This window comes from Heloderma suspectum, chromosome 6 (genome assembly GCF_057233095.1).
Source record: "Heloderma suspectum isolate Gila_16-S chromosome 6, 16-S_ref, whole genome shotgun sequence".
Classification (NCBI taxonomy): domain Eukaryota; kingdom Metazoa; phylum Chordata; class Lepidosauria; order Squamata; family Helodermatidae; genus Heloderma; species Heloderma suspectum.
In genome coordinates, this window is record NC_139463.1 from 102,621,200 (window position 1) to 102,645,565 (window position 24,366).

At 47.1% G+C, this 24,366-nt stretch overlaps 1 protein-coding gene across 4 annotated transcripts in view; it reads right to left on the minus strand.

Moving 5' to 3' along the window:
* The window catches only part of TAOK2 (TAO kinase 2), a 41,204-nt gene extending 18,703 nt beyond the window's left edge, over positions 1–22,501 (minus strand). For 3 of the 4 annotated variants that reach the window (XR_014783920.1, XM_084805812.1, XM_084805810.1), the window contains exons 1-15: positions 21,650–21,738; positions 11,724–11,896; positions 11,058–11,129; positions 10,500–10,601; positions 9,640–9,685; positions 9,448–9,544; positions 8,412–8,525; positions 7,964–8,055; positions 7,712–7,805; positions 7,462–7,543; positions 6,545–6,712; positions 6,226–6,438; positions 4,934–5,062; positions 2,006–2,242; positions 799–927 (exon numbers count right to left, since the gene is read on the minus strand). Coding sequence is in view for 3 of the 4 variants with exons in the window: in XM_084805812.1 (XP_084661938.1) it covers positions 799–927; positions 2,006–2,242; positions 4,934–5,062; positions 6,226–6,438; positions 6,545–6,712; positions 7,462–7,543; positions 7,712–7,805; positions 7,964–8,055; positions 8,412–8,525; positions 9,448–9,544; positions 9,640–9,685; positions 10,500–10,601; positions 11,058–11,129; positions 11,724–11,855 (1,707 nt within the window). In the remaining variant the exon portion in view is untranslated. Of the gene's footprint in view, positions 1–798; positions 928–2,005; positions 2,243–4,933; positions 5,063–6,225; positions 6,439–6,544; positions 6,713–7,461; positions 7,544–7,711; positions 7,806–7,963; positions 8,056–8,411; positions 8,526–9,447; positions 9,545–9,639; positions 9,686–10,499; positions 10,602–11,057; positions 11,130–11,723; positions 11,897–21,649 lie in introns of all 4 variants that reach the window. The other variant, XM_084805811.1, reaches the window with a different exon arrangement.
* Positions 22,502–24,366: the final 1,865 nt, after the last annotated feature.

The window sequence follows — 24,366 nt, forward strand, 5'->3', positions numbered from 1 at the left end:
AGTAACATCTGCAAAGTATGCCTGTTGCCGAATGTTCCCTATTACTTCATTTTAGCACATCCTCGTTCCTCTTGTTCTCACTGAACAAGCAGTCAGGAAGGAAAGGAGACATTGCTAGGAGTTAAGCCCGTGCCAAATATTTTCCACAGTGTGCCTCTGCCCATTAAAGAGAATGACCACTCGTTCAGGCGACTCTATGGTACTAGTCCCCTCTTTATAAACAAGAAGCTGATTATAGCTTGCAAGGCACTACGCGAGTTCTCAGCATACAACAACGTTGGACTCTTCCTTGACACAGGGTAGGGCAGGTGAACTCCCCTACTTTTAAAGAATGTGTCATTCATGTCTATGCTCCTAAAGCAGCACTCCCCAGCCTGGTGCCCTCCAGATGCTTTGGACTTCATTGGCTTGGGCTGATGGGAGTTGTAGTCCAAAGCATCTGGAGGGCACCAGGTTGAGGAAGGCCGCCCTCAAGCCCCATCAAGGACTCTATTTTAAGTCACTGAAAAGATCAAGCAGCAGCACAACAGACTGAACAAAGCAGATGAGGATGAAAGAGGTCTGAGAATTGGCCCTGCCAGTCTTACCGGCTGTGCTAAGTACATCCCTCCCCGACCTCTGAGAGGAGACTCCTAGCCACAGAGGGAGTCTGGATTGACCCAATGGAAAAAAATGGGGGCTGGAGGTGAGACAGGGAACTTTGAAAAGGAGGCTGCCAAACTAGTGCAGGAGAACAAGTAGAGCCCTTCCTGCCCCCTGCCCCCTTCTGAATGACCTGCTCCACTTAAAAGCAGGTACCTCTTTGAGCTGCTCCTTCCGTAGCTTATACTGGCGCTTCTGCGATTCCAGCAAGTTGCCCAACTCCTTCTTCTGCTGGCCCAAGATATGTTGCTGGAATTTCTTCTCCTCAGCCAGAGCTGCCTTTGCCTGTACATGGGACAGGGTCGGGGAGAGAAGAGTCACCCATGAGAGGAAGAGAACAGAAAGACAGCTTAGCCAAACTCAAGGCTGCCTGTAGACAGCAATTCCATTCAAGCTCAGAAGATTTAAGGGTGGAAAAAAAGGGTTTCTAGTCATTATGGGGGTGAGGGCAATAGGAGGTAGAATCACCAAAGACAGTGTGGGAAACTGAGTCACATTCTCAATGAGGCTGTACACTTCAGCACAACTCCTTGCCCATCCCTATGACTAGCAGAACAATAACAGATTTGCTTAGTTCGCATAGTTTATACAGAGCATAATTCAGTTTGTTTGGGGGGGAGGCTGTAGTTTGGGGGGTGGGACAGGATTTAGCATTAAGCCACTGTCAAACCTGGTTTTCCTTTGGGATCAGGAGAAAAAATGATCCTCCCAGCCTCTCTGCAGTAACTAATTGCAGTTTTCCTGAGAGCACTGAGCGGCCAGCTCACAGCTGCTCTGGCCACAAGGAATGGGCAGGAGCCACAGCAATAGTCAGAGTCAAAGAAAGAGACACCCAGAAGCCAGAGCAAACCTGTAAGAATTGGCAGGGGTTGGGGGGAGAATAAAAAAAGAGAGGGAGGTCTGTGGGGTAGGGCGGTAGTTCATCACATCCCAGGGATGGCGAACTGTGGCCCTCCTGGGGGCCAAATCCATCCTTCTCCCTGATCACCAACCATTTGGTGGTTTTCTAGCTTTCGCATTTTCCCCCATTCTAAAAGGTTGAGATGCCTCTCCTAAGGCTTAGTTACTGGCAGTCAGAGCTTTATGTTAAAATATGCTTGTGTTTTGGGTATTTGGGCCCTGCCCAGCACTGGTATGTGTCTGTTCTCCCCCCCCCCGGGAGAATCTCTGAAATGGAACTTGGCCTTTAGGTTGAGAACGGTCCCTGCCTTTGACTTCTCCCTTCAACACCTGATCACATCTCTTTCCACAGCCCAGAGAACTCAACCTTCCTCTCTCGCCATTTGTCCCTTCAGACCCATCATTCCCCATCTCCATCCACTCTAGCAGGGCTGCCTGCCGCTGGGCAGATCTCCCTTCTCACCTCCTTCTCAAAAATAGCCTGATGCTTCTTGGCCAGTTTCTCGGCCTCAGCGGAGAAGTTGTTGCGGTGGGCCTCGAGCTCCTTGTCCAGCCGCAGCTGGTGCTCATCCAGCTCCGCCCGGAGCTTGTTCTCCAGAGCCAGCAGCTGCTTCTGATGCTGGCGTCGCATCCGCTTGTAGCCGCTCATCTGATCCCGCAGTGCTGAGTCTTGCTCATGCTCCTGGATCTGGCGAGTCACCTGGGGGGTCGGGGGGAGGATGGGAAGAGGCAACTCCAACTTAATTCTGAACTGTAACACGCAGATCCCACTGGTCACATGTTTGCCATCAAATTTAATTTGTGTCCTGTGGAGGGTGGTGGGGGAAGTTGGCACACTCCTTGCCCATGCCATCCTCAATGTCTGACCCAGAAAAATCTGGAACTTGAGAACTAGGGCTGCAATGTCTAGTCAGTTAATCCATTTTGATTAACAAAAAGATTAAATCGGGAAAGTTTTGATTTTATTTTTACCAGAGGTATTTACAAGAGTTGCAGGTAGCAGGCACCATCATAATTTTACTTTACGTTTATATGCCTTTCTTCTGTGGAACTCAGGGCAGCAAACAGAGGTTCCTGGGAGCGCTCCCATCCAGCCCGAGCCCCATTTACCTTCCGCAAGGCATCATCCCCCCTTCCCCCCGCTCTCTCTCACACATATGGGAATTTCAGTTCTAAGATGGTGCATGCCCATGAGAGCAGCAGGCACCACTTAAGAAGGCACTGCTCTTCAGAGCTACTTTTTTATCTATACAGATTCATTAATTGATTAAAAAAATCAGAGTCAATTAGTTGCAGGAGTCTCAGTGGAGCAGGGGCCCTACTGAGAAACACAGCTTTCCTTTTCCAAATAATATTTCTAGCCTCTCTTGGTTACAAAGTGTTGGAAAAAAGCCCAAAATGCAATACAAGAGTCTTGGACTTCTATTCCTTGTATGTTTCCCACTGCTCCTCTTCTCTGGTCTTACAATAGGAATTGTTATGCAGGTCCCTTTGGGGGTTCAGGTGCTGGGAACAGAGGGCTTATAAGGGAGATATGGAATGGAAGTAAAACTTTGGTTCACAAGCAGGCCTGTCGCTCCTGGAGAGCAGAAAATTCTTGCTGCCTGCAGTTGAGATGCAAACAATCACGCTGACAAAGCTGTGGTCAAGTTGTGAAACCATGGGCCAGTATGTGAAAAAGTTACAATGTTTGCTACTCTCTGCAGTTAGCAGCTCCATCAGTCCAGAGTGTTCTCGTGTATCCCAATAAGGCCCAGGTAACATCAGCTGCCTAAAACTGTGGAAAAAGACTGTTTTTGTAGGTTTCTGCCCACCCCAGTATGTCTTTCACCAATCCAGAACCAAATTTCTAGTTGGCAACTGGAAAGAAGGAAAAGGCCAATAAAAAGGCAGGGAGGTTTAGGGGAGTCACTGAGTCGAAAAGTGACTGTGCTCTAAAAGAGAAACTTCATTGACTTCTTTGTTTTTCCATTCTGCACAGCACCACTTTTTGCTAACAGATTTTGTAGTTTGGGGGTGTTTGGGGCCATAGTTTGCATGTTTGCCTTATTTTTGAGAGAACAGGAAATTTCTTATGCTCTTCAGTTTTTGAGACTGCAGCTGGCCATCGTTCTTGATGTAGCTTTTGGGGGCTAGAAGTTTGGCTCCCGAGTACCTTGGAACAGATTCAGTTTTCCCCCTCTATTTTATTTTAATCACTGGTAAGGTTCAGGCTTCACCAACTTTTTCATTCTTAAAACATTTCCTTTACTTTCTCCTGGACTGATTTTCCTATCTGGACTTTGTGGAGTCCTACACCTTGGACTCTGAGAGAGGTCTCCTTCAATCTTCCTCTGGCCCCACAAAAGGCTGTTCCTTAGATCTCTGCTTGAAACAGGTAGCTATTCCCTTTTTATTTTCCCTTCCTTTTCCCTAAAGGTTTGGACTACACTATACTGTTATATAACTGGAAGCTTTAAAAATTGCATTATCTAGTTTGAACTGGTGAGAAAAAATGGAGCTACTTAACAATTCAAACTGTTTGGCCCACTATAAATTTTGTATGCCATTGCTATTTCATTTAATGCCCTAATATAGTTTTCCTAACATTGTTTTCTCATAAGCCTCAGAGCTGAGTTAAACAGTGGTTTATTTTACATGGTGTAATTTCTGCATGTAACAGTCACACAGCATTGTGGTTCATGAGTGCAAATGTTATTTTCTCTGTAATCATTCCAATCATTTCACATCTCTATGTGATAAGCTTTTACATTTACTTTTCTGTATAAACCATTTGTATCCTAAACTTCTTGTGTGGCATGTTTTCACTTGTTTAACAAGTTGAAGGGCATTCACTGTTTTCCTACTTAAGTTTTAAAATATATAAATATAATACATTTTTAAATAGCCTGAAGTCAGCTCTGGTTGTACTCTCTCACCCCCTGGGGTAAACTCAGAATCTCATTTTCAAGAATCTGCACAGATTTTGCTTGAACAGACCCAAAATGATAAGCAAAGTACAATCATAGGTGTAATCGTCAGTGACAGATCTTTTCTCCATGAATCTGTCCAACCCTCTTCCAAATGGGCCAGTCTAAATGGACTGAAAACCTTGCCTTCCGGGCTCTTAATAGTTGTTCCCGCCATAACTTTCCCTGCTATACAGCTGCACCACAACGAATTCCTACAGGGGGCTCCCAGATTCCACCCAACCCAAAATGTTCACTAGCTACACCGAGAGGAAGGAGGGAGATTCAGGAGGCAGCAGCACCTGCCACTCAGAGACTAGTTCTCCAAACCCGCAGTTTCTGAAGCCTCCACAGAAGAACAAACTTGGGGCAACAGCAATGAAGAGATTGAACCTGGTTTGAAGTACCGGCTTTGCCCAAGGATAGCCCTACCCTCCACTCACCAGGGAAGCTGTACGAATGGTGGCAAAGTGGTCTCTGTTGCGGCAGTAGGCACGGCGTCGGGCAGCCGACGATGAGCTCTGGGGCTCCATCTCTGGCTGGTATGGGTCATCGTACAGGTTGTCGTGGCCCTGAGAGGCACCAAAACAGGGATGAGAAACTAAGTCTCAGTTTCCAAAATCTCCTCTTCCCATCTCTCTCTTTCTCTCCAAGAGCCACATACCAAATGGGGAAAGTCAGCAGGCTGGGCAACAGCACTTCCACATATGATTTAGGGGATTTGTCGGGTATTCTGGGCTATGGGCAATGAGTCAAAGCATGTGAGGGTTTGGGGCAAAAAGGGCAACAGCCACGTTAGGGCATGCTAAAAAGGAATGTGGTTTCCTAGACTTAGGAAGTTTATAGTAGTGCACTGGTTTCAGCTTCAACTGGACTACTGTTTTCAAATTGAGGCACCACAGAAAGATGCTGGAGACAGGCTAAAAAAGGATTCAGAGGACAGCGTTAAGGATGACTGAGAGTCTATGTGTGCTTAGCCTAGAGAGAAAGTGGCAGGGGGTAGGGTGGGAGGGAAATTCTTACATTTTCCAAGACTGTCTGGAAAAGAATGGAGGAAATAATTTATTACATTTCCCAGTGAGAAAAGTAGTAGTATTGGGCTTAAACCTGCTTTACTATAGTTAAGAACATGTTCTCTTTTACAGAGAGGGGAGAAACAACTAAGATTAAGGAAGAGTTTAGCTACGATGCAAGCTACCTAGGATGTTTTCAAAGCTGGGGATGTTTTGGATGTAGGATATTCTGCCTAAGGAAGACAAGTTGGATGGGATGAGCTACTCGATCCCAACTCTTGACTCGATCAACCTACTTCTCTCCCCCAACTCCATTCGCACACCCTAAGCCACCACTCCCTTTCTCCCACCATCCCTGCTTTAACCCCAACTTTCATTTTGTTCTTGGGCAACCCATGTTCAAACGGAGGGCTCCTCTTTCAATTTGCCAACCTGGCCAGGACCAACCTAGGATTCCCACAACTTTATCAGTGCTTGTCACCATCCACAAGCATGGGAGAGCTGCAGGAAGGCCAGGCAGCTGAAGTGTCCTTCCCAGCCTGTCCCCAGAGGCATCCCACTCCGTACATCTGACCTCTTGCCACAGCAGGAGCTAAGGGCACCAGGCTTCAAGCCTCCTCACCCTCTAACCCACAGATTTTCCAAACCCCATCCTACATTCCGCTGCTCCTTCCTGCTAATGTCATTCGGGTGGCCTTTACTGAAACAGATAAGTCCCATACCGGGAGACGGTGGATGACAGAGCTGTTGGAGGTAACTGTGTGCTCGCCTTCCTGCATCATGGCAATCTCAGCCCCATCGTCATCATCAGAGGCATCGGCCAGGCTGTTGACGCTGCTGCTCTGGCTACTGGCGCTGATGGACATGCTGGGCACCGAATGGCTGCTCTCCATGCTGTTGATAGTGCCTGTCCGGTGGAGAAACTGCTCGACCTCCTACAGAAACATAGAGTAAGGGATAGCAGCTGCCTCTGGGCTGGGATGTGAAGGCAGCTGTCTTGGGTGAAAGCATGATTGAGGATAACAAGATGGAAGTCCTCACCTCCTCTTCTTCAGGAGCCTCTGCATTTGGGCCATTCTGTGCCTCCTGGAAGAGGATTTTCTTCATCTTGCGGTACTGCAGATTGTCAAGCTCCCTCACAGCATCCTTGGTTCGCTGGATCAGGTCCATGATAACTGTCTGGGGCCGTTCCCTCAGGAGGAAGCGATGCTGTGGGGCCACAGGAAGAACTAGCATGAGGTTTTGTATGCACTTGGTTGGAAAGGGTCTCCCAAATAAATTATCCATAGAACCCTCTAGTCTGCAACTGGAATAGTCCTGTTTCACTAATGATTTGAATTGAACACATATGGCTGGATCCAAACTTAATCATGCTTACAGTATACCCCTGAAATCAAATGGGACTTAAGTCAGTTATGACTAATTTAAGTCTTATTAATTTCAACAGGTCCACTCGAAGTATGACTAAATCTGGATTCAGCCTGCAGTGTGCATAGCCCACTTGGGAGGTGAAGGAAAAATTAGAGGAACTACAAACATTGTGTAAGACAGAATCAAGATTTCAAGGGTTTTTGATTAAATAAAATGTCAACCAAAAGCTGATGCCACATAGGTGGAGGAGAGTTTTTAGCAGCAGGAAGATGCACTATTTATGGTTGTTCCCTGGAGAACCATTTTGAAGAGAGGTTACTTATGAGGGCTCTACACACAGCAGACTCTACACATCTACATATTGCTTACCCAGGTAATTTCACATTTTAGGAACTCCCAGCACCTGTTTTCCTCTCAATACACTTTTCTAACAAAACCCAGTTTCTCTCTCCTACCCTAAACCTCATTTATTGTCATACGGACAGGATTGTGCTGTGAACGTAACTCTGAGAGTCAGAGGCATACTGGCCTGGGGGCAGAGGAAAGAGATAGCCACCAGTCAGGGATGCAACTGGACTGGACAGTACCTTGAGCAGTACATCAGAGGTTGGGCGGTCCTGGGGGATCTTCTGCAGGCATGAATCCACAAAGTTCCGGAAATATTCAGACCTGGGGGAAGCAGGGAAGGCAAGTCAGAGAGTCTTGTCTCCTTCATAACCACAATATCTGAAGCCTGCCTGCACCTCAGCCCCAGCTCTAAATCCATCAATCCCCCTTTCTGAGCTCCCAGAAGGTCCTTCCCTTTCACAAAACACCAGCATTTAGGGCTTTCCTTACCAGTGGCTGGACTGGAGCAATGGAGAATCATTCTGGGCGATGTGGTATAAGGCACTCATAGCATTCATATTAAAGAGGGGTGGTTTGCGCTCCGCTGGGGAGAGAGGGGCACTGATGTCAGCACTGATGCTGGCACCACTGGAGAACCCTCCTGTCTCCCCCCACCTCAATATTCCCCAGGTGGCTCCAGGCTTGTCCAGGGCAAAGAAGCTCTTGGAGCCCCATCTCTGTTCCCAAATACTCATTCCATACCAAGTTCGATGCAAGTGATGCCAAGCGACCAGACGTCCACCTTGCCATCATATTGCCCCTCGTCCATGGCTAGAATCACCTCTGGAGCCATCCTGGAAAGACAGTCCAGTGCATCATGACTCACAGCCTATAAGAATCTACATCCTAAGCCTCTCTTCAGAGGAAAACAAGGTGATACTTTCTCATCACTGTAATCGCTCCCCGCCAGAAAACTCAAGACCTCCGCACCCTCCTTCATTATTTCATCTACTAAATTCTCCTTGCTGTTCAAGGAATCAAGGAGTCTCAAATTCACACCCATCTATCCTTCCACCCTGCTATTTCCTATGCCACGTTTTAACTCAAACACCATTAACTCAAACAGTGGCAAGAACAGAGGGATGGAGATCTACAAACACTTCCCGCTCATCTCCCAGATTACACAGAAATCCTGGTTCTGCCAACTTACCAGTATGGGGTGCCAACAAAGGAGTTAGCGGGAGCAATGATGGAGGCTGAGCCAAAGTCCCCCAGCTTCACTTGTCCTGGTTCAGTCAGCAGGATATTGCCAGCTTTTACATCTCTGGAAAGACAGAGGTAGCTGTTAAGAACTGCATGTAGAAGCAAAGATGGGCAGCCAACAAGAAAAACAGCATGAGAAGCTGGCAAAAAACAGGAGGGCGGATTCACAGCGACAGATGATTGCACTGGAAACTGTATGCCTGCCAGACTAAGGCAGGGGTGGGTAGAAAAGAGATCAGCCAGGGTTTCCAACTTCGAACTGTTTAACATCTAAATTAGGCCGCTGAAATGAAGCAAGCTTGGGGTAACCAGGAGTGGATTTTTTTGCGGAAGAACTGTGAACTCCATTCAGTTCTGGTACTGAAAGCAAATTCTTAGCCTCAGATTATGCTCAGAGGCACCCTGTTCTTGAATTCTAAAAATATTTCTTTTGCACCTGGCCCTGGTTGTTGAATTTTGGTGGTGGTGGTGGTGGTGGGGTGTCTAGTAAAAAACAGAGTAGATCCGACAAGCCTGAAGTCTGCACAACCCTGGAGGAAGCTGGGGATGAGTCAGCTGTCCTGTTTGAACCCCAGAATACAAGCACTTGGGAATTATTCGGCCATTCTGTCTGAAGGAGAATAGAGAACAGGGCTGGTCATGCTGGATGCCTGAAGATGGTCCAAACTTCTAGTTTTGAACTGAAATCTGCGATTTGCCATCTGGATGTAAATTGGTAGGGAGGGAAGCAGAATACAGAACTTATGGTGCTGCAGCATTTAGGACATACTGCATCCTATACTAAATAAAGTTTCCAGCAGCTGTCTCTAAGTTTGCATACAGTTCACACATTAAGTTTTTGCGTTGGCAAACAGATGATGAGGAGTGGCATCGATTTCTTCTTCTCTGCAGTGAAAGCCCTATATGCTTTGTATTGGCAACTGGGCATTCTGTCACCCAAGACACCACCAGTGGATGTGGTCATACAGGGCAGGGCTGCTCACCTGTGGATCATGTTGTGCGAATGCAGGTATGCAAGCCCTTGAAGGGCGCCGTGTGTTATAGCTGCAATCTCTACTTCCTGCAGCGGTTTCTTGTGCACTAGGAAATATGGGAGGAAGGAGAGAACATCACATGTAAATTTCACAAAGGGGACATGGAAAACGTACTCAACTCACATGGTCTTGGATACTCACCTTCCAGTAAGTCTGAAGCTGAGCCAAGGCAGTATTCCATCACCAGCTGGTGGAGTAAGGAGGCAGGAAGGGGAGTCAGCACAGAATACAATATTCCTCTCAATCAGCCACCCAATCCCAAACAGCCCCCCTAGAGCGCGTTCCCCCACAACCATTACATACCTGGTACTTCCAATTCACTTAAGAACATAAGAAGACTCCCTGCTAAATCAGACCAAAAGGTCCATTTAGTCCAGCATCCAGTTTCCCACAGTAGCCAACCAGGTGCCTCCAGGAAGCCCATAAGTAAGGCATGGAGGCAATATCCCGCACCCCACCCCTGTGCAGTTGCTCCCTCCCAGCAACCTTGTATTCAGATATACTGCCTCTAAACAAGGACATTCCATTTAGCTTTCATGGTTAATAACAGCTTTTTCTCCAAAAATTTGTCTCAATTTCATTTTAAAGCCATCTAAGGTAGCAGCCATGACCACATTGTATGGCCGTTAAGACCATAAATCAGCCTTCCCAACCCTGCGCCCTCCAGATGTGTTCGACTACAACTGCCAGTATATGCTGGTTGGGGATGCTAGGAGTTGTAGTCTAACATATCTGGAGGGCACCAGGTTGCAGAAGGCTGCCACAAATGAGTTATGCATTGATGGAAGTGCTCTCTTTTATCTGATCCTGACTTGTTTATTAACCTAAGCGAGAACCACCATTCAGACTCCTTGCAGGCCCTCTCCCCCAAGTCCAAAGCCAATACCCCCTGAGACACACACACTTCCTCAATGCTTCCACAATTCTATGAAGAGAAGAAAAATCTGCCTGGAGTGTTTCAGCCCAAAGGATTAGCCTGAGCTGCTTCCCTCTCATCTTACCCATGCTGTATGTTCCCGTAGATAGCAGCCCTTGTATTCAATTGTGTTTGGATGCCGCAGCTTTTGCAGAAACTTCACTTCCTTGATAATGTCCTGCCATTTCTGGAAGACACACAAAGGGAGCCTGAGCACAGAGAGTTTGGTATTCTGTGCAGAGGAGGGAACAGGACTTAAGAACCTAAGAAGAGCTCTGCTGGATCAGACCATGGGTCCATATACTCCAGCATTCTGTTCACATAGTGGCCAACCAGCTGCCTGTGGAAACCCACAAACACGATATGAGGGCAACAGCACCCTCCCCTCCATGTTCCCAGCAAATGGTGTACATCAGCATACTGCCTCTGATACTGGAGGCAGCACATAGTCATCAGGACTAGTAGCCATTGATAGCCTTCTCCTCCAGGAATTTGCCTAACCCCCTTTTAAAGACTTGAAGCCTAGCAGAACCAGTGGGCCCTAGTGGGTCTAGAAACCAGGAGAACTGGACCTACCAGGGCTACCAGTACGCCAGCAGCGAGTGGTCAGAATGGCTCTTGTGTAGAGGGGTGAAACACAAACCTCGTTAGACTGCTTCCCACTGTAAGACATCTTCTTGATGGCCACCACTTCATTGTTGCGTATGTCTCGGGCCTAGGGAAAGAACAGAGAGTAGGCAAAGGGAGGAGGAAGCTGAAAGCAACATCCAGGGTGCAGAGAAAGTCAAGAGCCAGGTGACAAGTTTGTTTCTGTGCCTAGAAGAGGCAATGCATTCCAAAAGGGTAAATCAATGCAGTGGTTGATGGCTAATCAGAAGTTCTCAAAGCCAGTGGGAACAGAGCAGGGCTGCCCACAGGTGAGAGATACAGTGGGAATGCAATACCTGTCATAAGAACATAGGAAGAGCCCTGCTGGATCAGACCAAGGGTCCATCTAGTCCAGCATCCTGCTTCTCACAGTGGCCAACCAGGTACCTCTGGGAAGCCCACAAGCAGGTCATGAAGGCAATAGCCGTCCTCTTCCACTGGTGCTCCCCAGCAGCTGGTATCCAGCAGCATGCTGCTGCCTCTGAACCTGGAGGGTGCGCCCAGCCATCGCAGCTGGCAGTCCTCTCTGTGGGGACAACGGAGAGGTGTGGTGCTACGCAACAAGAGTGAGGGGGCTGTGGCCAATGTCAGTTTGGAAAAGATGGTTTCAATGAGCTCTTTGGGGTGGGTATGTTCCCTGCAATATTTCTCCAGCACTCACAAAATAGACTGCTCCGAAGCTGCCGTGACCGATCTCCCGCAGGTCAACAAAGAGCTTCTCGGGGTCATCCTTGAAGAACAGTTCAGCCACCTCAGGGTCCTTCAAGCTGCCAGCCCGGGCATTAGACGGCATGGTGGCCGTGGAGGGGGCTGGGCCTCACCTTCGCCCTGCTCCTAAGGTGGGGAAAGAGACGTTAGCAAGCTGGCTGAGAGTCAACAGAAGAAGTGCATGGCCTGAGGGCAAAGGATGCAGCCATCTTGCTGAAGCTAAGCAGGTCTAGGCCTGGTCAGTGCCTTGATGGAAGATCATCTGGGAATGCCATGTACAATGCCGGAAGTTCCTTGGTAGAAGAGAGAGCAGGGTATAAATGTACTACATTAATAGGCTGGGGTGGAGATTCCTTTCATAGCTAGGTCCATGAAAGGAGGAAGCGTTCTCTTTGCACAGAATCCAGGAGCACAGATCCTCACCCCCCAAAATAAGAGAAGTGCTGAGCGATGATAGCTAGTGGAAGCCACTTGGAGTGGGGAGGGCACCAATGCCAACAAATGGGACAGGGCTTCATAGAGATACAGAAGATAGAGCAGCTTCTCCTACTCATATGCTCCTGTTATACCTGCGGCAGTCTTCAACTGGACACTGGAAATGTAGAGCTGTGTGCAACTCTAGCCTTTTATCATATCTGTGTTCCCCAGTTTCCCAGCTTGAATCCTAACAGACTCTCAGTTCTTCTTCTATCAAAGAAAATACTGGAATCCTGACAAACCCCTTGAGAGACACAAGACATTCTGATTCAGAGCCCATTTGCCCCTGCTGCTTCCCAATTAAAATACCCTCCACCACTTGTTCTTTCAAACACAGGACTATAGAGCTTGCTGATTTTTTCTCTCTCTCTCTCTCCCCTATGTGGTCATGTTCTCTCAAAGAATTACTTCAGCTTACCAAACCTCTTGCTTGCTTGCGTTAGTGTGCAATCCTATGCATGTTTAGACAGAAAAAAGTCCTACAACTGCCTGCATTCCCCAGCCGGCATGTAGGACTTTATTCTAAACATGCATAAGATTGTACACTTAGTTTCTCTTCTTTCCTTGCTGAAAGCAGAATTAAAGAGACGGTGAAGGACACATGCTCTTATTTAAAAGAAGAATGCAAGGTAATTACTCTGGAGGTGTGTTTTTTTAATTCACCAAGTCCAATCATTCCCATGTTGTCTTTGAGACTTTCTATTCACCACAAAGCAGACAGCTACCTCTGCTGCACTCTTCTGCTGCCCTCATTAGCAGTTTGTACTAGTGTAACCTGAGGAGGTCAGCCATGAGGGATTAAAGGGAATTATGGGAAAACACACCAAAAGAGACTTCTGGGATACTTTGTAGAAGATTTCTAGCAGGCAAAGTGGACAACAGAGTCCTGTACGCAGGGTGCACAAACAGTACGGAAGTTGCTTACCCCTGAATAATCCTCACAGATGTATTCGAAGCTGTTCAGCAATGGAAAATGCCACTTCAGTTGCACAGTTGTATGCTAACACTACCTGGCTGCATTGGAAACATTAATTGTGCTGTGGCAGACAGCCGGGAGAGGAAAGTAGGAAAGTACCTGCTCCTGGATCAGGTGGGAGCTGTCCCACCAGCTGCTTTCCCCTTCCCATCATTAAGAGGAATCAATCCAGCCTTCCCCAACCTGGTGCCCTCCAGATGTATTGGACTACAACTCCCATAATTCCCAGCCAGTATGGCCAATCCAAAACATCTTGAGGGCACCAGGTTGGGGAAGACTGGTTTGCTCATTCTCCACATGTGCAATTTCTTAAAAAAAAGTTTAACATGTTAAAATGTTTTCCAAGTTCCTCCCCCAACTCCCAAACTTGGTATACCAATGGAGCCCTTTTTTCTTTTTCTTTTTACTGTAAGCCTTTGAAGGGTCAAAGACCCAAGTATACATTTAAAAACTGTTAAAAACTTTCGATAGAAGCCAAAATGACTGAAATACGTTCAGACTGATCATAAAATAACCAGATTCCTTAACGTGGCACCATAGTGAACCCCATCCTAGAAAATAACAGGATGACACTTCTTGTCTCGCCTGGCATACAGAGGTCTTGCCCTCGATTCAGTGTCAAAGAGCTCAAGTTCCCAACCTAAAGTGCCTTCTTGAGGAGGAGGTGTTTGCCAATGGCTGCCACTAACAACAAGGGCTGGAGCTGCCACCTGTGGCACTGAACTGAATGGAAAGGGAGGCGGGTGGCATGCTGTCCCCCACCCTGACTCATCCAGGACATCCTCAACATGGGTACTCTGGCAAATGCCCCTGCTTCTGCCAGGAACGGTCCACCTTGCCTTTGGGAAGCAATGCGTTAGCACAGAAATCAGCCCTGGGATATGTGTTAATTCCTCCTCCCTCGTGTGACCTTATTACTTGGAACACTCTGGCAGGCTGGGCACTTTTCATCTTTGCTCCCCACAAAACCCAGTGCAGAGGCCTGCAAAGTTGGCCCCTGTTAGTCCGGAGCACAGGGAATGTGGATTCAGAGTTACCCCTCAAGCCAGCTTACCACACTCTTGGTTGTATGCTGCAATACCCAAACAGGCCCACTCAGGAAACATCGTATGGAAAGAGAAACACTTTTTACCACCCGAATACAGGATCTGCAGGCTGCACAGCCCACACTGATCCTATGAAGATGCCTGTCGGCTGCATGCACCAGCAGGATATCAGTGTGAGCTGAAACACTCTGCATGTCTGGATGGTCGGGATCAACTCCCAGCTCTTGAAATCAGAGCCATCTGGATGTGCACCCCAGGAGTCCTGCCCCTCTGGGGTGGGGTCAGCAGCTTCAGGCTGGCTCACATGAACATTAGGAAAAATAGAAGCTAGGGCTTCTTCCGTTGGAGGGGGCACCAATGTATATCTGAACCCCATTTGCTGGAACAAGCTACTTGGGGTCCCTCCTCTTCACCATCTGGGATGGGCAGTGGTCAACAAGCTGACTCCCCTCCTCCACCCAGTGGACAGAAAAACAAGGAAATCAAGAGCAGGCAGGCTGGTTGTGTCAGCAAGAGGAAATCCTTGCATTGTTCCATTGCTTCCCAGGGAACAATCCAAAGCAAAAAGGCAAACCACAAGGCCAGCCTTGGCAGCAGTCATGCTGGCGGGAAGGCGTCCGGGTGGACCCCTGCTGCACAAGTTGATACCTGACCGCACTCAGGTGTGCAGAACTTCAAAGCAGGCTTTTGAGGCTGGGTTTCACACGGGGAACCCCCAGCAAGGGGACGGGGGTATATGATGAATCCTTACAGAGAAAAACAATAACAACCACTGCACAGCATTGCAAAACGGAGTGCAAAATTAGACTGAGCACTCACCCAATGTTGACTGGCTAGTGGACCTGCTTTCTGGCTGGCAGGCAGGAGGGCTGGATGACATGTTCAGATTCAAAGTGAAGAATCATGAGAGTTTACATGACTCTCTGTGACTCCTAAGGGTTGTGCATTTTTTAAAGCTCCTTCCTCTTCCCTGCCTGTGGAAGCATTAGGAGTCTGCTATGACTAAAGACAGAGCACTGAATGGAGCTAACATTTTACCAACTATACTTCTACACCACCATTCCAAGAGTGCATGGTAGTTAGATTAATATATAAAATACACCCAGTTAAATACAAAAACAATATGCAATCTTTAAGCACTTAATGAACAACTAAAAACCTCTGTGTTAGAGGGACAAGAAAGCTCCTTTGGGAGGCCTGGTTTAAGTCTTTTCCTCAGTGTAACTAATAGCCACATTTGGGAAAGGGAAGGACTCTTCCCCTCAAAACAAAGTAGCTGACAAACATATTCAAGTTGCCTTCTCTATAGCATGTGCTTTGTCTCACTTGCTTGAGCCATCTACAGCAGGGGTGGGGAACGTAGGGCCTTCCACATTTTGGTGGACTGCAACTCCCATCAAGTTTAGCCAGCAAAACCAACTATGAGGACTGATGAGAGCTGCAGTCCACCAACATCTGAAGGCCCACCCATTCCCCATCCCTGATCTACAGTGAATTATGAAATAATGCTTTGAATGACTGATACAGGCTCCCCTGCCATCTTCAGCATTCTACTTATGCTATAGATGACACTACAGCCTGAATGACATTGGTCAAGGGAATTCTTACTGGGTGGGTGAGTTTACTTGACCAGGGAGCTGGACCATTGACCTTAAGAAAGGCTTTCGAGCTCTACAGATTGAGAAAATTGCAGATTGTAAAAATGAACTCAAGGGCTCAGGATAACAAACTGGGGGAGTTACTTGAGATCTCCTAAAGCAACTTAAATGCCTGGATGGTGAAGTAGAAAGAGGGGGGCACTAAATTTCTGGCAGGGAGTAGTGACATGCCTGTCTGTTAAGCTCAGGACATCTACAGGCTGAGCAGGTTGAAAACAGTGGGCCCAACTGTGCATGACAGAAGAACAAACTACAAGATTACATAGTATACTGATGTACTCCCCAGGTGATGACTCCTGTGCCCTATAATGGGTTTCCCCCCAGTTCCAGGCAAACCAAAAAGGGTGGGGAATGCCTCTCTCTTTCTCAGTCACCCGGGGTGCATGTACTGAAAGATATCAAGTACTGAATTCTTTATAATGTGTTTTACTTACCACTAGGATTTTATTTTAAAAATATTTTAAAACCCTAAAAGAGCACCCTGATTGTTCTTCAGCTGTTAACCTACCTTTGATAAAAATTATTCTGCAGTCACTTAAACAATATAAAGTGGAAGCAGGTTAGGGAGAAGTCTTAGGCAATGAGATCAGGAGGGCCCAGATCACCCAGGTCTACCTTTGTAAATTATAGCTAACTGACGTATCACAGCAGACCCCTGGCAGCAGTGAAATATACAGAAATTCTTTAATGCCGCCTTCCCCAACTGGCTACCCTTCAAATGTGCTAGAATACAATTCCCAGCATCCCAAGTTATAATGGCCAGCCACCAGATTGGTTGGGGATTATGGGGGTTGTAGTCCAAAACATCCAAACGGCACCAAATTGGGGAAGGCCGCATTACGTTTTGAGCAAAAACAGGGACACCGAGGGAATGCCGCATCTGGCTCGTGAAGTCCAGTAAAAGGTAGGAGGCCACACAGGCTCCATCAGGCGCTCCCCTCTGCAAAATTCAGAACTGTCAGCTTCAGAGGTGAAGGCTTTCTTTAAATGCATAAATCAAGAAGAGCAGCAGAAGAGCATAAGCCCTAAAAAATCACCAGTCTGAAGCCAAGAGTGCAACACTGGAAGTCAAAACTGTCTGGATGGCTGCCAATCTCCAGACATTATCCACCATCCTATGCAGTACTGTCAGCCAAGCAAGTGGGATGATTTTTAAAAATTTTACTTGCTTGGTAAATGCTATTAGGCTGTCTCCTTACCAAATGCCCCCACTGGGCAATGAAATACCACTGCGAAAAAAGAAAAAAGAGCATCCTGGTGCAGGCTGTTGAACTTACCCAAGAATGGGACTGCTGCACCTCCACACATCCCTCCTTTCAGGCCCTTCTCATCTTCTAAGCCTCCAAGATATTCACACAAGGTGTGTTTTTACAAACGCTCTTGATAGGAAGCTAGGCAGCCACTAAATACCAGAAGGGCTGTCCAAGCATCTGCCCTTACCTGTTGCTACTTTCCATAGCTGCAAGCTTTCCACTGCAGCCACAAAGGTTAGAAACTCTTTATTTTCAAACTAAGATTTTTTTAAAAGTAGGATGGCAATTTCCATATTTATCTTTTATAGTTCTATCCTACCTGTCTTCCATCATGGAACTGAGGGCAGCATACATAGGATTCCCAGGCAGCCTCCCATCTGGGCACTAACCAGACCTAATTCTGCAAAACTGCTGAACCATGTGCCTTTAGATAAGGGATGGGAAATGTGTGGCCCTCCAGATGTTGTTGGACCACAGATCCAATCAGCCCTTTCCACCATGGCCAATGGTGAGTGATGGGAGTTGTAGTCCAACAACATCTGGAGGGCCACACATCTCCCATCCCTACCTTAGATGATGCCCTATGACCAGTAAATTCACAGAGGCACAGAATACATAGAGCCTGTCTCTAGCCTTTGCTACTGTTCCTTCCAATGCAGCACAAGTAACTCCCACAGTTCTCAATAGGGCTTAATTAAGCGTGCACAGGACTGCAGCCTATATATGTCTACTTAGAAGTAAATTCCACTGACTTACTCCCAAGTAAGCAGGCATAAGATTGCAATCTTAATGTCTTTTCCCTTAATATTCTGAAATATTCTGTACTGGCCTCTTCCCTTTTCAGAGGTTCTAGGAAGCTTCTCCACACTCCAAGCCCTTCTGTGCTGGAAGGAGACAGTACTTACTGAGAACTGGTGGATAACCCAGGAACAACCCCTACGGGTGGATTCTACCATAATAGCATGACAGAAAATAATGCTCTGGGAATACACTGCAGTAATTTTCAGAGATTTTGCTGCAACAATTAGAAAACTATTTTAAGAAAGCACAGCTGAGATCCTTCCAATTCTAGCCAATGCCCTTTACCAGCCAGGGGAAATGTTTAATTAGTCCAGTAAGGCAACTAGGCTTTTGCATACCCTTTCATATATGTTAAGAGCACAGGGGGAGTTCTATCACAAGATGGACATGAGACAGGCTCTCACCAAAAACCAGAAATGTAGAAACCAAGAGAGGCTTTGGACATTATGGAAAGCCTTTCCACTTTTCACATATCTTCTATAATGTCTCAATGGGAACTTATGATACTGGGGGTAGGGGGAGCCAATATACAAGTTCTATCCATATCTCAAGCTTCCACAAGTTCCACAAGCTTCCTTTCAGACATTATAGTGGAAGGCAAGTCCCCCACCCCTCCATTTTTCAGCTCTTACTATGAATGTCTGCTCTGACAAAGTACAAGATCAAAGTCAGAAATTCTTCTCTGTTAAAGCACTAGTATATGGCACTCTATGGTGAGAGGTGTAAAACTGAGGCAGACTCTTGACAAACATAAGATCAGTAGCCATAAATGTAGAAACAACATCTTGCCCTGCAAATCTCCTGCCTGAAATTGATAGGAAGGATGCATTTTGTTTCTTCTTCTGGATCGGACTGTGTGCTGCCCTTAGGCTCAAAGCAACACTTTTTAATATTTTATATAACCCGGAGATTCCAGAAGAAATTCCCTCTCATGATGTTGTGTCTACTCAGAAGAAGCTCAGTTTTAGGTCACTGAAGGAGAGATGCTTGCTACAATAGCCAAAAAAGCTGAGAGAGAAATCCAGCACAGGAAAAAACCTAGATGTTCATTCAGAAAGTAGTGATACTCATTGTAGCAAGATGGACAGAAGCAGGCTTGAAAACAGTCACTTGTCTGTGATAAGAATCACCTCCAAGTGACTAGTCAGGGCAACTGAAAGAGCTTGTTCTTTTTGTCCCTTTAAGCTGCTGATGTAACAGCAATTACTGAATCAACATATGTGGACAGGCTGGTTAGGAACTTTTAGGCATTCATTTGCAAGGCTGCATAAAACTTTACAGAGGCTGGGTTAAGAAAACACAATAACCTACACTGAAGTGTTGAACCATGGGTTGTCACTGAACTGTGGATTATCATGTTGTCGAACCCAGCCACACCAACAAACCATGGTTTGTTAACCACAATCAACCCATAGCTCACAACCTAAGAACAAACCATGGGTTCTCTTCATGGGTTGTTCATGGTTAATAAACCATGTTTTATTAGCACAGCTGGGTTCAGACAACACAATAACCCACGTTTCAACAAGAACCCACACTCAACCCATACTCAACCCTTGAGTGTGGGTTATCATGTTATCTGAACCCAGTGCGATTCTCAAAAAAGGCAAAGGTACTGGCCGCACATGAGAAGTAGGTGGGCTAACAGTGTGAAGAGCAACCATCAACCAGTACCATTATCTCAGTAGCCAAACATTTCAGAAAGTGTCTTCATATAAATAGTGCAGAAAACACTTTACCAAAAGGCAACTAATGACATAGTATGACCCCTCTTGAATGACAAAACAACTAGCTATTAAGGAAAGGGTCAGGAAACACATACAAGAGCCCCAAAAGCAACAGCGCTCACAAGGATATTTACTCTAACAGAGGCATGGCGCACAAAACCTTCCCTAAAACCAGGACAACATTCAAGCTAAGATGAATACTGTTGGGTGCACACAACAAGAGAAACCCCTTATTCTTAGATTCCTTTCCAATCCCTGCCTTGAGCAGGCACATCCCTGAATAGTATGTGACCCTCTTGAAGAGATAATGCCCCAAATCCCATTCCTTGATTCAGGTCAAAGAATATGATCTATGAAAAGAGAGGCCCTAAAATCTGCATGTTGCATCAATGACTCTTGATTAAAAAAAATGTCACTGTTCATCTGTTCCTCCTTTGAGACAGTATATGTACACAATGTCACAGGAAGTCTGGCTTGCTCAAGATCTCCTGTACAAGGTACTAGAACTCATGTTTCTAGAAAGAGATCTGAAAATACTCAGTGCCAGGGGGCAGGAAACAACAACAATTTCCACTGCTCAGGAAATAACTGGTTCTCTCATATCCCACAGCTCATAAGTACCACCTCTTAATGGCACCTCTACATCTACCCCTCCATCCAAAGTGGTACATTATACTGAAATTCAAATATGAACTTCAGAGTTAAACATGAAAATGGAAATTACTGTAAGTGAACCAATCTGAATGATCTGTACAACATACAATGCCAAACAGGATTTGTGTGTCTGTGGAATGTCTGTCTGTTGAATTTCCATTGACATAACCCATATGTCACTTTCTTTGACATAACATTTTTATTATTATTAACAGGGTTATATCAGGACCACAACACCCATGGCAAACACATTAGGAAGCGGTCTTTGCAAGTATAAAGATGTCAAATTGAACACTATAAGACCTTCAAGACGAACCTTTTATCCTCCTTGCTTCCAAATGGTCACATCAGACCACATTATTCTGCAGTATCTGTGTGATCCTGCTCACTAACCAACACTTCCACCATCTCACCTCCCCATTAAAACCAAAAAAACAAAAATTTTGATGGTACACAATGTTACTAAAATCCAACTCCAGCCCCTAAGCCAAGGGCACCCACCCCACCTTACTGAAATGCAGTTCTGGTGACAGGCCCCACATTTACAACAAAAGTCCAGCCTGAAGGATAATACTGAAAGAGCTTCACAATAGTCCATCATTAACACCAGCCTCCCAAACCCTGTTATTTTAGGAATACCTAAAGCCATAAAAATAGGACTGCAGGATTCCTTGAAAGCAGAACAAGCTCTAATAGGAGCCAGGGGTCCTAAACTGCCCAGAGTCTAGCAGAAATGGAGCTTAGCGGATTAGGACCGGATCCTGATTCCTGGGTACTAAAGGAGAGGGAGAATAGGGATGAACAGATTAGAGATTGGGAGGGGGGATTTCAGTCTCCCTTATTCTTAAGAAGAGGAATATGGTATAAAGGACTTAGAATGGTAGAATGGAAGGCCAGGATCTATGCTCTTTCTGCAGGAGGGTGTTAGGCTAAGGTTCTGGGAAACAGAACTCCTGAGTTCCCTAGAAGAGAAGTAGGGCCTAGAAAATTTGGCAGGGAAAAGCTGTACATTGCTACTCCTTCACTAAGCTTCCAGAGGGAGAAAAGGAGAGAGTGAGCTTCCCAACGTAGGCAGTACCAATTCCTGACTTACTCTGAAGATCATGGGGAGAGGGGGATAAAAGCAGACAGAAAGAAAATCGGATTTTCATTGAATTGGTGCAATCCAGCCTCTTTGTTCTCCAAACATTTATCTTCTGTTCCCATTCCCCAGTCTTCCCTGACACACACACACACACACACACACAATATATATACCCCCAATCCATCCCTGTGCTTGGGTCTCACCTGTAAGTCTCGGCAGCTGCCTAGATACTGTCCCCCTTGAGGCTCCAGCTCCAGGATATTGGGGGTGGGGAGTACACCCCCGACCTCCTCCTCTTCCCCAACTCCTCCAATCAAGGAAGAGGGTTTAGAAGGAACTGTCACGGGCTCCCCTGGATGAGGAAGGCCTCTGGTTCGGAGGCATAGGGCATCTAGAGCCACCCCCACCCGTCGCTTGGCTAGGAAAGAAAGGATCTGCAGAATTGAAGACGTCGAGGGGACTCTACTAAAGGGAAAGAGATGAGGGCATTCCTGGAAATAAACGGAAGAGGAGTCTCTGGACAGATCCAGTTCTATAGTGACTCTTGGGGTGGGGGAACAGAATCCCAAATTAAGGGTGGGGTGAATCTATATGAGACGAGAGGTCCTGCAAATGAGGCCAAAGGACAAACTATGAGGGAAACAAGACGAGGGCTAAGTGAGGTACTGCAGCCTCTTACAGATGTTAGGGGCTCCCAACAGACATTTATAAATATATTTTTAAATAGGGAATACGAGAAGGGACCCACAGCTAATAGACAGGGTGGGAGGTTTAAGGAAGCACCTGTAAGGCAGAATACACAACAGTCCTTATGGGAACTGGGCAAGGGGTGAGGGGCGGTGGGCGGGGGTCCTACAGAAGCCAAAGGAATGCTATCAGGTCCAGGGAGCCCTACTGGAGGTGGGATGGGAAGAGGGAGAGAGCTTTCCTATAGCAGAAGGGTAATGCGGGGTGCAATGCGGGGTGCTGTGGGGGTGGGGGGCCTGGCTCTATGCGGCCCCCCCTCCCCTCTCTTGCCTCCTCGGGCTCCTCCGCCTTCTCCCTCCCTCTCACTCACTCCAGTTGTCCCCAAATCCAAGATGGCGCCTAAGGCAGGAGCCAGACCGGAACCAAGGCAGAGAACCCTAGGCGCATGCGCGGAGGGGAGGGAGGGAGCGATGGGGGAGAGCACGCACGCGCAACAAGCCGGGGGAGGGAGGCGGCGAAAATTCGCATGCGCCGCAGTCGGGACACGCGCCGAAGACTTTCCGAAGCCAAAGAACATTGGCATGCGTAGAACGGAATAAAGCATAACGCTACGCATGCGCCTTGCTAAGGGCGTTCTGGACAGAGTGCCTGCGCAGGAGCCCGTTATGAGGAACTACGGGGAGGTATTGCTGAATGAAGCAGAGCGCACGCGCAGTAAGAAAAGGGGGGGAGCCCAGAGGCCCGCGTTCATTGGATTATTGTAGCGTTGATGGGCGGGACTTGTTTACCTTGACAATATGAAGACGGTGATGAGAGAGACTGAAATTTGGCTATAAATGAGAAAGACGCGCTGGGATTGGAGGAGGAGCTTCGCGAAAGGCGAGCGCAAACGAGGTGGTCGGCGTCTTGGTTGGCTGAATACAAAACAACCTGTTCAATGAAAGGAGTCAGATTGGGACACTACATGCCTTCGAGCGCGTTTTGATTGGAGCGCTACGTTAGAGGCGGGGCGTGATTGGTAGGCTAGCGTTTTTAGGGGCGGAGTTTCCACCTCTCAGCTGTTACTGGGGCAGGATTCAGAAAGAATTGGCGCGCGCGTATAGAAAGGCAGAAAGGGGGAGGGGACAATAGCTGTTTGGTGAGGGGAAATAAAGGGCACTGTAGACGACCGTTAAACTGTCACTGCAGGGACACAGGTTGCGCGCGCGCCTCAAGCTCCTCGTAGGAGGATGGAGGTAGAATATCCTCACGCAACGTAATGCTCAAGTTTCTTCTAGTCTTCGTAGTGTGACCTTTTCCTCATTTCATGTGGGACCAAGAACACCTTGGCGCCGGTGTAATTCAGGCTAATGCCGGATATAGCCGCCCTTCCTCTCCTGACAAAAAGGACGGGAGGCAACTTACCCTTTCGGCCGTCCAAGTCAAACCCCAAACAAGAAAACGAAGACAAAAACACTTCCAAAAATGTTGGCTTATACGAGAATAATCTACCTGGTTTCAAATAAGCCCACCCACCCCACCACGTGAATTGGTCCCGCTTGCTCAGCGATGCTAATTGCAGCAGTTTACACCGTATTATTTATCACGGTGACGTCCCTACGATTGATTGGCTGAGCTGGTGTGATGGCTTGGTCTGTTTGCAGTCCAACTTCGGTGAATGCAGGGGAGTTTATCAGTTGAGGTAGGAATCGGATTAAGGAAAGGTTCCACCTGTGCAAGCAACAGGTCATTGCTGACCCCTAGAGGGACGCCGCTTGCGCTGGCGTTTTCATGGCAGACTATAGCGGGGTGGTTTGCCGTTGCCTTCCCCAGTCGTGACCACCTTTCCCCCAGCAAGATGGGTGCTCATTTTACCGACCTCGGAAGGATGGAAGGCTGAGTCGACCTGAGCCGGCTACCCGAGACCGGCTTCTGCTGGGATCGAACTCAGATCGTGGGGAGAGTTTCGGTTGCAATACTGCAGCCTATCACTCTGGATTGATATGTTAATCCTACCTAATCCCTTGCATGATGCAACATGCAGATTTTAGGGCCTCTCCTTTCATGGATCATATTCTTTGACCTGAATCAAGAAATGGGATTTGGGCATTATCTCTTCAAGAGGGTCACATACTATTCAGGGATGTGCCTGCTCAAGGTAGGGATTGGGAAGGAATCCAAGAATAAGGAGTTTCTCTTGTTGTGTGCACCCAACAGTATTCATCTTAGCTTGAATGCTGTCCTGGTTTTAGGG